Source organism: Odocoileus virginianus, chromosome 19, assembly GCF_023699985.2.
Source record: "Odocoileus virginianus isolate 20LAN1187 ecotype Illinois chromosome 19, Ovbor_1.2, whole genome shotgun sequence".
Lineage (NCBI taxonomy): Eukaryota > Metazoa > Chordata > Mammalia > Artiodactyla > Cervidae > Odocoileus > Odocoileus virginianus.
Window position 1 is genome coordinate 3103384 of NC_069692.1, and position 13856 is coordinate 3117239.

The 13856-nt window shown below is 38.3% G+C and overlaps 1 protein-coding gene across 1 annotated transcript; it reads left to right on the forward strand.

Moving 5' to 3' along the window:
- The first annotated feature begins 7274 nt into the window (after positions 1-7274).
- Positions 7275-12624, forward strand: COX7A2 (cytochrome c oxidase subunit 7A2). The gene is made up of 4 exons (XM_020901159.2): positions 7275-7384; positions 8548-8637; positions 10758-10842; positions 12422-12624. Exons 1-4 carry the CDS (start codon positions 7367-7369, stop codon positions 12478-12480), a joined length of 252 nt encoding a protein of 83 aa, XP_020756818.1. The 5' UTR covers positions 7275-7366; the 3' UTR covers positions 12481-12624.
- Positions 12625-13856: the final 1232 nt, after the last annotated feature.

Below are 13856 nucleotides of genomic sequence, written 5' to 3' on the forward strand. Positions count from 1 at the left end.
GTCAGACCATGGTGACCTTATTTTCTTTTATATATCTAACAAAGTAACGTACACAGTTAAAAAAACATCTGAAGGCATTAAGATGAAAAACAGCAGTACCTGCCCCAGCTTTACCTTCTAGGGGTGATCACTTTGACTTCAAAAGTTGTTACTTTTGGTATTTATCTGGTGAATCTAAATAACATGCCTGTTCTACTATTGCTTGATTTAATAACTTGAGACCTTATTGTCTTCTTGATGCTATTACCTGACAATTTAGCTAACATGCATACCTCCCCTTCTCCTATTATATAGTTATAATATTTAATAAACACATTAACTATTATTTATGACTTTAAAAATAACTGTATACAGTAGAGCAAAGGAGAGCACCAAGATTATACTTTGTACACTTTATTTTTCCCGGAATTAATAATCATCCTACGTTTTAACATTTATGTAACTTTCTGGAAGCCTGTCTTAAAATTTTTCCAGCTTCTTTGGCAGGTCCATCATGTTCTCATTGCTAGTCTTTTGATGGGTTTTGTCTCCAAATATCAGATAACCCGATTCCCTGTTTTTACTAGGAAGGTCTGTCCTGCGTTTGTCCTTCTCTGCCAGTCTGTACTGCTGGTTTTTTGGCCAACTACACAGCTGTCACTCCATGCTCTCATTGCACCCTCCTGCGTTGGATCTGCTGTGGCCTAATTTACTCATGTAGGTGAATTTCCTCATATTTCTGGCTAGTCTGAGCACTCTATTGTGTATGAATGGACCCCGAAAACTTACTGAAAGCTCTTTGTGGGCTAGTGCTTGACAAATGACGGCCTCCCTAGCATAGTGCTACTCAAAACTGGCACTCTGCATCATTTGTTCCTGCTCATGATAAAATGCTTAGACGAGTAATAAATGGTTGGCAGGTCAGCAACTGTAAGTAGATTGAATTTTGAGAAGCACTGCATTAGGGAATGACTGTCAGTCCTTTGGCCGGAGGCCTTTTCTGTGGGACTGTTCAGTTTTTCTAGGGATGAATTCTCTGGTCTTCTGCAAAAGGAAGGGTTGAAAGAGGATCTGTCTCTTACCGCTTTGAACTCTGTTTCTGCCTTGTCCTCAGCTTCTGTTTCCACTTCACACATTTCCGCTAGGCCTGTCCCTTTGTATATGCTCTCCACCTCGTTGTCTCCCATTACTTTTTCCACATAAAAATTCTTTTGTCTTCTGCCTGTGGGAGACCTGACGGAGGTGGGAGGTGGTCTTTGGCCGAGAGTCAGAGGGGCGGAGATCTTAGGGATCGGACCATTCTGTTGTGTACAGTTTTCAGCTACTCATTTTCAGGCCAGTCCCTTGACTCCACTCTGCTGTAACCTCTCCTTCCAAGTCTGAGCTTCTCAGGGGTTTTGGAACGCATCAGCTTGCTTCTCAGTGGCATCTGTCCCTTTGCAGTCCTTTCAGAAAGTGGCTCCCTCTGTCCTGCCCAGCCATATCCCATCTCCTTCCTGTTTTCCAGAAATCTGTTAACATTGATTTTGTTTCTGTCTCCTTTTCACTCTCCATCTTTTTAGGCTGTATTTTTTAAAATGTCCTTTAGACAGTCATACAACTGTCACTACTTTTTGTTCTTGTACAGTTTTGAGAATTTTAACACGTGTATAGATTTGTGTAGCCATCTTGGAATGCAGAGCAGTACCACAATCTGTACAGCTTTATAGTCACCCTTTCTTCCACCCTTAAACCCAGGCAACCACTGATCTTTTTTCCACACCCATCGTTTTGTCTCCTGGGATGTCATAAATGTATTCTTATGTAACCTTTTGAAGCTTTTATTTTATTCAGCATAATGCCTTTGAGATTCATCTAAGGTGATATATCTAAAACTATCTCTTTCAATTCCTTTTCTTTCATTTTACTGGAGTGGTAAACTTTTGGGGCCAATCCACTGTCTTAAACTGGAACCACCTTGAAGTACATTTTAGTGATTTTATTGTGTTTTTAAATTAATGTGAGCTTATCTGTATGTCACAGGCTTTTCTATGAAAGGGTGATGTGGAAGAGGAATGAACTCACCGTGCACCACTTTTACTGTGAAGACTGACATGCCACTTTCTGCACTTCTTGTCCTTTGTTTCAAGGACAAGAAACGTAGAAAAAAATAGCTTTACAATTACATGTCAAATAACAGTTGAATCAGTGGTCTAAAATAATCCCTGGGGTCTGTTGTCTTCCCTTTTTCACAACGAAGCTTGTAAAAGGGAAGTTATAGTTTAATACCGTCTTCAGCTAGCCTTTTGCCCCACTATTGCACTGTGGCTTCTTCACTGTCAATCTGAGTTTGAAAGATTCTGTAGAAGTATACAGTTCTTAGAATCAGGCTGACCTGGCTCTTAAATATATAAACTGTATCTTCAGATAATTTAATCTTCTAAATCATTTACTTATCATTTCCTTGCCAGTAAAATGGGGGTTTTAATACCCACTTGACAGATTTTGATTTGAAGAATAAGGCAAGTGATAGATGATAAGCATTTAGCACAAAGTAGAGAAAAATGGCACTCAGTGAACAACTTTTTTTCAAATCAGCTGAGCCCATCCCATCCTAGCCTGGTCTTTCTCTTACATTACTCGATGTGGTGAATGGTATGAGCAACCATCTTATGAGTTAAGCCAGAAATCTGCTCACCTCCCCAACTTCCCAATCCGATAAATCACTACATTCTGTTGATTTTTGAAGGTGCTTCCCATTGTTGACTCTCTAACCCATCTTCTAACCTACATTCCTTTAGCTACATCTCTCTTGCTGCTGACATCAGGTTTTGTTTGGATTTCTTGGATTACCGTAATGTGTTAGTCGCTTAGTCGTGTCTGACTCTGTGACCTCTTGGACTGTAGCCTGCCAGGCTCCTCTGTCCATGGGGATTCTCCAGGCAAGACTACTGGAGTGGGTAGCAATTCCCTTCAAGTGCCTGCTAATAGACTCTTTGTCCTAGTAACTCATATCCAATCCAGCCTTCTCACTACTACCAGAATGATCTTGAAATAGAGTTCTGATTCTGAAGCATTTGCCATTTAAACCTTTAAATGGCCCAAACACCTTCAGAATAAAATCTGAAACACATCATTAAAAATCTCCTGTCTTCCACTGTTGCCTCACATTTCCATTTGTCCTACCAAACTAAACTACTTGCATGCCATTCCCCAAGAGATCTGTTCACCAGCTTTCCTCTGCCTTGCATCTGCTGCGCCTTCTACCTGGATACTTTCTCTGTTGACCCATATCTCCTTTCCAGCATTTCCTCTCGTGATAATAGCTCACATTTACTGAATTGTATCATTTAATCTTCACAGCCACTTGATGATTGGTACTAGTATCTCCATTTTACAGATAAACAGGTATAAATAGTGAAATTTGCCTTCCTTCATATTACTATTTAGGGCTTCCCTCAGCTCAGTCGGTGAAGAATCTGCCTGCAATGCAGGAGATCCAGGTTCGATTCCTGGGTTGGGAAGCTCCTCTGAAGAAGGAAATGGTAACCCACTCTAGTATTCTTGCCTGGAGGATCCCATGGACAGAGGAGCCTGGCGGGCTCCAGTCCATGCGGTTGCAAGAGTCAGACATGACTTGGCAACTAAAGGGAGAGATTACTGTTAAAGGACAGATCCAGGTCCTAACTTCCAGGTTCTTAACTTGTAATTTTTTTTTTTTTTTTTTGCTCCCATCCAGGCCTCTGTTTTACAGTTCCTGTAGTAGATTATGCTTGATGATTATTATACCTGTTATTAATCATGTTCTTGCCGTAAGTGTGGAATGACTTAATCTTTACCCCATTTGTTTTAATTCTACCAGACCTTGCTCAAATTCAGCCTTTTAAAAACGTTCCTAATGAACACAACTTTCCTTGAGTTTCCCATTGCAACCCTATATCAGTTACCAGAAAGTCATTCTGTCTGCATCATAATTTACTCTTATGTGTGTATTATCTTTGTAGTTATTAAAGGTCGGGGGTTTAAAGTTATCCCAGGAGCACATCACAAAGTGTTAACCTTCAAATAATAATAATTTATTGGGGGTAGCAAACAAATTGTTCAACAGGAGTGAACTTAGTTGTGGTTTTATGAAAGTATTTTTCATACATAAGATTTTAGATCCAAGGATAAACGTCATTAGCCCAATCCCTAACTTTGATGATGAAAAGACTGCAGCTTGCAGTTAGAGAAATTATTTAATAATAATAACAGTAGCTGAGACAGCCACATGTTTCCTGATTCCTATGTAATAATCAAAATATGAAATTATATCTATCTTTTATCAAGCTAGTAGTTTCTAATACATTAAACTTCAAATGAAGCCATTCTGCTACATTATTTTTGTAAAGCTTTTAAGTGGCTTAAGGGCGATTCCCGAGTTAAAATACATCCCAGTCACACAAAACTCTATTCTGACTTTCCTCTGCTTTTTATGTAGAGGAGCTGTAGGCAGGATGAAAGTAACTGTTGTCTTTTTTTTTTTAAAGAAAAAGGAAGATTGAGTTAACTGTGATTTGGTAACTTTGCCTCAGTAACTGTGAAACTTTTTCACTTAGTACTTTCACATCTACAGAAAGGTATCTTACAGCAAAAGTTAAATTAACCATTACCCACCTCAGATTTTCCACATATCTAAATAGGATACTGCCAGTTCTCTTATGAAGTTCTAGAGTTCTCAGAAGGAAAGATTTTCAATGAAAGAGCCATTTCTAATAATTTTCTGATACTACAAAATAACCCCAAACGGATGTTTTGGAAAAGAACCTATTTTGAAAATAAATATTCCACTTCAGAGAATGAACTTAACAAATCAGGTAACAAATTTCAAATGTGCCTTGGAAAATTAAAGTTTGATAGGCACCCAGGCAAATTTCAGCTGTGTTTTTCTGTCAGGAAAGTCAGTTTACAGAGCCAAGGGGATGATGAGTGAGGGACCCTGGGACTGAAAAATGATTGAAAGGAGTACAAGTATTAAGAAAGATTTTGTGAATTTTTATACTCAGTAAAATGAATTCGCTGTTTTGTACAGTGTACTATTCACTTAACCAGTATTTACTGAGTGTTTTCTAACATGCCAGTTCTAGGTGCTGGGGATACAACAGTGAAGAAAAAGTTTTAAGCAGAGTTATTATCTAAGTTAAAAGGATCATTGCTGTGTGGAAGATTGAGTGGAAGAGCAGAAGCAGGGAAACCATTTAAAAATGTTTTTTTTGCAGTAATGCAAGCAATAGATGCTGGCTTGGCGTGGAGTGGTAGTAGCTGTGGAGATACAAGGAGTGGTCAGATTTGTATATTTTGAAAGTGCAGCCAATGGGATATTCTTATGGATTATAGGATATGATAGAAAAAAGCCCAAGTTTGGGGCTTGATGTAAAATTATAGAGAAAGCTTAGAAATAAGGAGTAGAAAGAATTCAGTTTTAAGTTTGAGATGCCCATTAGACATCTAAGTAGGGATGTCTGGAGTGCAAGGGTAAAGATTGGAAAGCTGTCTGCACACAAATGATGTTTGATGGCATTGGATGAAAATCACAAGAGGGACGGAATGTAGAAGTTGTAATCTGAAATTCAGAAATTGAGTATGAGGATCAAAGAAAGGATACTAATAGTGGCAGCTTCTGAAATAGAACCACTGAAGGAGGAGTGTGTGAAAGTCTCATTGGGGTCACGTTTCAAACCATACGTGTTAATACTGTATTGCTATATGATTTACTTCCAAATTAAAAATTGAAGAGATACTGTGAGGGAATGATCTACTGTGTTAAATGTAGCCAATAGATGGAAAAGAGGAAAATTGATACAGTTTAAAACATTAGGAGTGGAAGGGAAGAAAGTATAAGGAAATCTGTGTTTTATGGTGAAGACAAATGTTATGCTAACTGAACTCAATAGGAGATTGGTTTAATTTGGGAATGTGTTTATATGCTCATGGAATGATACATTAATAAGGGGAAAATTGTAATGACATGAATATAAGGATCTATATCTACTTTAGAATCTATTTTATGTGCCTCTTTGGTTCTTTTTGGACAAAATTGTAAATCTAGATATATCATTAATTCATCTGCTGGCTAGTAGGCTACACATCATCTCTGTTCTTAATTACTATCCAGTTGGCTAAATGGAGAAAACATGCAAGCATATACAACTTTAACAGTTACAAATTACAGACAATCCATTAAAAGATTGCTAAGGCTCAGCTGTTGGCTCCTGGTAATTATGCTCAAGTATTATTTGATTACAGTGCATAATTCAGAGTAGAGAATAAACCAGGTCCTTTCCGTCCCAATCTAGGCAAGAGATGAACTGGTTATCATTGGTTTATAAATATACAAATTAATACATAATTGGGTATTAAAATTGGTGAGGAAAATAACTGGGAACAAGTAACTTGGGTCTAACCCTAAAGACTAGAAGGAATTTCAGTTATTTTATCTACACATTTCACCTAGCTGAACCCATATATCATCAGCTTTCTTTTTGAAATGACAATGGAATAATTATGTTTGTGAAAAGGTGGATAGATATTTATTGTAGTATGATGTAGCTGTTTTTATATTTATAGCCGCGTGGGGGTGGACACTTGTCATGTGGGGTTATTTAAGCACGAAGCTACCTGTACGATAATTGCTGTGCCTAGCAAGTCCAATCACGGAAGGTGCCCTGCCAGCCTGAGGCAGCAAGCCCCAAGAGTCTAGATTTGCCCTCTCGTTTCTGGCCCCCCAATTAAAATTTCCCCCTCTTTTCAGCGTTCTCCCAGACTCAGAGAAACAAGCGAACAGCTTCCACAATTTCGCGACCCTTTTGGAGTTTCAGGAATGGGGAGTTCTGCAGCATCCAAAGGAAGAGGAAGATAAAAACTGCAGCACATTCTCTGCTCAAGGAACAGTAACGTTCTCACGACAGCGGAAAACAAAACAAAATTGACTGTATCCGTGTAAGAGGAGTTAACCCTTTTGTTTCGTATTTTATCCAGCCAAACCAGGTTGCTCAGAGTTCTACGCCTTCTTGTTCAAAATACACACACTAATTTTCTTTCATAGCCTGGCCTCACGTTAATTTTATCTAAGCTAGTTAAAAAGGACGCAACTCCTCACTGCTTGCTTCTCCGGTCTCAAAAGTCGTCTGTGTCTCCCCAGCCTCAGCTCCCGGGCCATCCCGCCGCTCAGGGAAGAGGCCGAGGCGCAGAGACGGCAGCCGCCCTCTCTTTCGCTCTCTATGGTTACGAGCGCCGGCCCCGCCTCCGCCCGGAACTATTTGGGTTCCGGGCGCTTGCGCAAGGCCAGAAGGTAGTTCCGGTTCCGGCGTGTGGAGTTCTCGTTGCTGGTGGTCAGTCGCCGCGGTTGGTGGGCAGTAACTGAGCCAAGATGCTGCGGAATATTCTGGTGAGGAGCTTGCTTCTCGGCTAACCTTGGTGATGTAGGCGGGGAGGGTTGGGAGCGGAGGTTGGAGAGTCACGACGGAAAACTGCTGGGCAGAAAGGGAGAGGGCGGCTTCGGAAGTCACCTTGGTCGGTGTCCTTTTCGCTTGACCTTCCCTCCCCTCGGTGCAGCCCTCTCGCCCCAAGCTGTGCTGGATAGCTGTGGGGAGAGGAGGAGCCTGGGAGGAGACGGGAGTTTGTGCGTTCCACGCCTGGGGCCCTTAGTCGCCACCCCTGGTCTTGAGGGTCCAGGTGGGAAGTTTCTGGTACCCGGAAGCCTCGGAAAGCTATATCCTGTGATACTGAAAGGTTTGAGTATCAGTGGCTGTTGGCTTTATGGGTGTCAGAAGGCCGTTTGAAAACAGTCTGTTCAATTTTGGGTGGGACTTAGGAGCATTCACGGCCGAAGGGCCGTGTTGCTATCACCAGGCGGTTTTCTGCAGTGTCCTTCACCCCTCCACCGACTTTGAGCATGTGAAATAGTTTCCCCAAATTTTGAGAAGGAAAAGGAAAATGTAACCGTGATCGTTTTCTTTGGTAATTATCCAATAAGACTTGATTTTCACAATATATTATTTAATTTAGAAAATGGAGTGCATATTTGTTGTTTTAATTCAACTGAATATGTAATGCAAGTCTGTCTTGTAAAAGATTTGTACCTTATTGATTTTTGAGGAAAAATGTAATGAGGGAAGCATTTTAATTAAATAGGAATCGTGCCAGTTTATTTGATACCAACTAATAGGTTTTTAATAATCTGGTACATTATTAAATAAAAAACTGTGATTCTGGTGTTATTTTGTAGCCATTGTTTATTTTTATAATATCTATGTATCAGTATGTTTTCCTCATATATTGTTACTGGTTCAGTTCAGGTAAAGGTCATGATTTTTTTCACTCAAAATCTACGTGAATTACTTCTTGAATGTATTTGGTAATTCAGAATGCAATGTAAAATTCAGTGGACAGGAAACAAAGAGGAAAACCTCAGTGCTTGTCTATAGCTTTTTTATTGACGAATCAGATATGTTTTAACTGTCAGTTTCACTTTTCCGTAGTACTAAAGATTAGAAGTGGTTAAGGGTTTCTTTAAGCCCTAGGTCTAACATGTGGATTTTTAAATTTCAGGCTCTCCGTCAGATTGCTAAGAGGACCATAAGTACTTCTTCACGCAGGCAGTTTGAAAATAAGGTTCCGGAGAAACAAAAGCTGTTTCAGGTATTGAAGTATTTTATAGGTGTTACTTATAAAATTAGATTACTGAAAGTTGGAGATAGGAGGTAAATCTGCTTGTTAGCGATCCTGCTGTATTAGCAAACGAATAATAAACTGCCTATTGATAGCTAACTGGGCATTTGCTATAACCAAGGAGGCCTATGAGACAGCAGAAGAAATGAGGGGCGAAGGGTAAATGTCACGACACGTTTTGGAGGCGTCACCTTGGGTTGGTACTCTTTTTGGTAGTTGCATAGTAGTGAACAAATAGAGCTCAGAAACAGAACAAATATATGCCTAGAAACTTGATACATGTTAAAGGTGTGTTTCATATTAGTGGGGAAAGGATACAGTAAATTGATATTGGAAAAATTGGCTGGCTCTTATGAAGAAAGTAAAGTTACATCCCTTCTGTATTTTATAAAAGATTAATTTTAGATGTAACTACTTCTCCCTCAAAAAAAAACTAAAAGATAATATAGGAGAATTTTTTCCAGTTTTACTGAGGTATGTTTGACAAGTAAAAATTGTATGTGTTTAGGTTGTTAACATTTAATGTATCCGTGAATGATCACCACAGTTCAGGTTTAATCTTAGGAGCCATCCTAAGAAAGCCTTTACAAAGCTAGAAGCTGTAAAGGAGAAAAAGTGCACCGTTTGGTGACATGAAAATTTCAAATGTTTTGTGGTTACAAGAGCTTAGTGACAAATTGAGAGGAAAGTTTTAAAATTAATGAAAAGTCAATATCCTTTTTGTACAGAGAACTATAAATTAGTAAGAAATGCAAATTAAAATGACAAGTTGCTACTTTTTCCCCCTGATAGATTGTCAAAATTTTAGAAGATTTAAAATAGGTTATGATAGCCAGGTATGGGAGATACGTATATTCCTCTACAGTTCATTGATACATGCCAGCTTGTAGTATTGGTACAGAAATTTTACAGGGTGTTTGAAAGTATCATTAGAAACAAATTACATATGCTATGATCCAGGACTCCCATTTTAAAAATCTTTCCTACATAGGGAATTTGCTGACAGTCCAGAGTTAAAACTGCGCTTCCAATGCAGAAGGCATCGCTTGGAACACTGGTTGGGAAACTTAAGATCCCACATGCTGTGAGGTGTGACCAAAAAGTTAAAAATCACACATAAAAAATGGATCTTTCCTACAGAAGAGTAGCATAAATATATAAAAATAGGAAATAGGCTATTATTCATTATGGGATTTTAATATTAAAAAATCCCAACCTAAACACACATTAATAAAGGATTGGCTGATTATGACATTTTTTTACACAGTGGAATGCTATGTAGCTATTAAAAGGAACAAAGTAGGTTTAAATGGACTAACATTGGTTTTTAAGATAAGTATTGAGTGAAAATTTGTGTGATCATTATATAGCACAATCTCATTTCATGTATTAAAGAAGTACGTGCATAATTTAGAATCTTTGACAATATAAGCTTTAAAAAATTGAGGATATGTATTTTGATGTTAATAGTAGATTTCTCATGAGAAAAGACTTAATGGGACATAGCAGTTTACCTTTTATGAGTAGGTTATTAGTGATTTTTTATTTTATTGTGATCTCTGGTTTTTCATAAAGAAAATTTTAAATGGTTAAAAAAGTTCTATCTTGTATGCTACAAAAAATAAAATATATTTATTAGATGTATAGAATGTCTGCTATGTGCCTGGTGCTGGATGGGGAGACTAAAGATGTAATTTAGGGTTATAAACCAAAACACTCCCCCCATTTTTTAAGGGAAGGAAGATCCCTATAACCAAATCTAAAGTCTGAGGATTATTGCATTTTTAAGATTGATGAACTCAATATATTTTCACAGCCTTACTGTTTATATTTTCCTTGAAAAGAGCATCTTTTTTAGATCTGAAATTAACTTTAAAAGATAAAGAATGTTGATTTTTAGGAGTTTTTATTTTAAAAGTAGTTGCAGTAGAGAAAGAATCAGGAAAATTACAGTCCTTTTTAATTTTGATATATAAAATATTTCAATTCCAGGTGTCTAAAAAGCCACTTCCTTTCATATGAATGGATGAATCTTTTTCATTTAGTTGGAAACAAATGACACATGTATTAATTACTGTTATTTATCCTAGGAGGATAATGGAATGCCAGTGCATCTGAAGGGTGGCATAGCTGACGCCCTCCTGTACAGAGCCACCATGATTCTCACAGTTGGTGGTAAGCTGGAGGAATGCTTGCTCTACAGCAGAGTCACAGTAGGGATAGCTGACAACGCCATTGCTCTCACTGTGCCAGTGTTTAACACAGGCAGCCTGTCCCCCGAACCTGAGGTCTTAATAGCTTCTCACACAGTGACTCAAGATGATGATTGACACACATTGTATAAGAACAGTTTAGTGTCTTTTAAGAAAATAAGCCAATGAGGTTTGATCATTATCTTGTGATAGAGGTGGCTTTTGGAACGTGCCTCTGGTGGCTGTGCAGGCCTTTGGAGGAGTCAGATAGCCACTGCACCCCTTCTCCTGTAATAGGGGTTCTTGCGCATTTTGATTGTGATGTGTAATAGAAACACACTTTACATGTAAACCATGTACATACGTATTTATGATGGAAATAAAACCATGTGCAACACAGTACTTTCTTTTACTACATGTAAAGTGCTTTGATTTTTTTTTTTGCGACCTGGGTGGGTCCATTATTCAGTATTAGCAATGGAGTATCACAAATTGGTATTCTAGGAGCAGAGTTAGGAATTTGAATGATTCCTCCCTAGGGGAGAAGGGAAAATAATATTAGTGATTACTGTGTGCTCATTCTGTTGATAAGAATGCCACATACATGGATTTCTGTAACCCTTGTATTAAGTCTGTAATGTATCCTCCTTTTAAAGATGAAGTTATGTTAATTTTGTTGTTGTTTAGTCACTAAGTCATGTCTGACTCCTTGCAACCCCATGGACTGCAGCATACCAGGCTCCCCTCATGGAGGAGGCAAGAATCCTGAAGTAGTTTGCCATTTCTTCCTCTAGTGGACTATGTTTTGTTAGAACTCTTCATTATGACCCATCCATCTTGGGTGGCCCTGTGTGGCTTGGCTCATAGATTCTTTGAATTATGCAAGCCCCTTCGCTGAGACCAGGCTGTGGTCCATGAATGGGTTATGTTAATTACCCAAGATAATATCACTTCTTTGTGGAATAGCTAATTGAACCCTAATCACAAAGTCGCCTTACTTGTGCCAAGGTGCCTTCTTTGGCTTGAGTTGAATGTGGTGAAGGGATGTTTATGTACAACCAGAGGTGACATTTGGGCTTTATTAAGGTAAAGTCCTAAATTAGAAATTCTTCCTTATAGATTTGATTATTTAAAAATTATAGGTCACTCTTCCTTGGTTTTATTTTGATGATACACTTCAGGGAAGGCTTTGGATATTTGACCTCTTTTGGCTTTTGAATCAGTTCTTAGCATTTCTCAGGCAATCTTAGGTTATATGTTCTTAATCTTATTTTAAAACTTTTTACATGCCATTAAGTTAATAAATACATTATTTTGCTGTGTTTAATACTTTCTGTACAAGTTAACTAATATTGAAATTATATTAAATGTGTTTTGTGTGTATATATATGTATATTTTGAATTTTGTCAGCATCTATCAAAATACTTTTGTATGTTCTCATAAAAGTAGTCTTAATACCAAATTTGCCTTTACCTTACAACTTTTTAGCTGGAATATTGAGTTTATACATTTAAACCTCAGAATTTCTTAAGTTCTTATTTTGTTTCTTTTTATTTTTCAGGGACGGCATATGCCATGTATGAACTGGCTGTGGCTTCATTTCCCAAGAAGCAGGATTGATCTCAGTTTATCCTCCCAGCCATCAGTTGGTTCAATTCCATTCATCTCTCTGTGGACCAGTGATCTGACACATAACCAAGCTCTTTGGGGATCAGTATTTATTGACTTGTACTAGCTACCACCAATAAAGCAGTCTTTACCGTGCTTTGTTTTACTTTGTCACTTTAAGATACCGTATACCAGTAATGTCAGCCTTACAGACCTTAGGTAAGGAGCAGAAAATGGTTCATTTGTCAGTAGGTTATATAAAGTGCCGTTGTGGTATTATTTTAGTGACATTTTATCTTTAGCAGCTTCAGATTACAACAGGGGATGGTCTTCAGCTCTAAAAGAGCTTGACACGTGGAGAGTCTTTGAGTCTTTCCCTCTCCCTCCTCCGTGCTGTACTGTATCCTGGGATATGCTAGTATCTGAGGTGAGTGGAAGCAGGTTATTTTTGGCTCATGGGGTTCAAATTTTTTTTTCTCTTTCTTAGTTGTGTATGTTTATGGTTAAGAATATTGGATGTATTCTACAGTTTAGAATAGGCTTTATTAGAGTAGCTGTAAAATAATCCAGCATTTGTTCTTTTCACTCTCAGAGTGGGCTTCTGTCACGTTAGTTTAATCCATAATGTGAAGTGTACCTTTCCTTAAAATTCTTAGTTCATCTGTCACAGTTAATCTTCGGGGGGAACAGAAGGAGTCAGACTTTATCATCTCTGCGAGATGTGCACTTGTAACACTCATGAAGATGGGTCTTAAGTGTTTCAGACCTCAGGATTAATCTGTGAGTAATGGTTTTCTAAACTTCCAATTTCTGGATAAATTTGAGAAAGTCAATATATTTAGAAAAATGAAGTCAAATCTGAAATAGCCAAACTAACTCTTTGCCTTTTAAAACATTGAGGCTTATTGTACAAATCCATCTCAAGAGGTACCTGAGAAAAGGTGTTTTAGCCTTGAATCTCAGAAGTCAGATCTTGGCAGGCCATGTACCTAACCTGCTACTGAATGCAGGAGTCTGCCCAGCATCTTAAAGAATCTCATTACTAAAGCAAACAACACTGCTTTTGAAAGGAGTGGAGTGAGTATCGTTAGACATTAAACATTAAACATCGTTAGATCTGAAGTTGGCATGGAATCTGGTCCAATTCTATGATTTAGAGCAAAAAAAGCAGCCACTGATAATTTGAAACTAGTTATATTTATCAGCATTGTGGTGGTGGTTTAGTCACTAAGTCGTGTCCAACTCTTGAAACCCCATGGGCTGTATACCCTGCCAGGCTCCTCTGTCCTTGGGATTCTCCAGGCAAGAATAGTGGAGTGGGTTGCCATTTCCTTCTCCGGAATTGACCCAGGAATTGAAGCTGGGTATCCTGCTTTGCAGGCAGATTA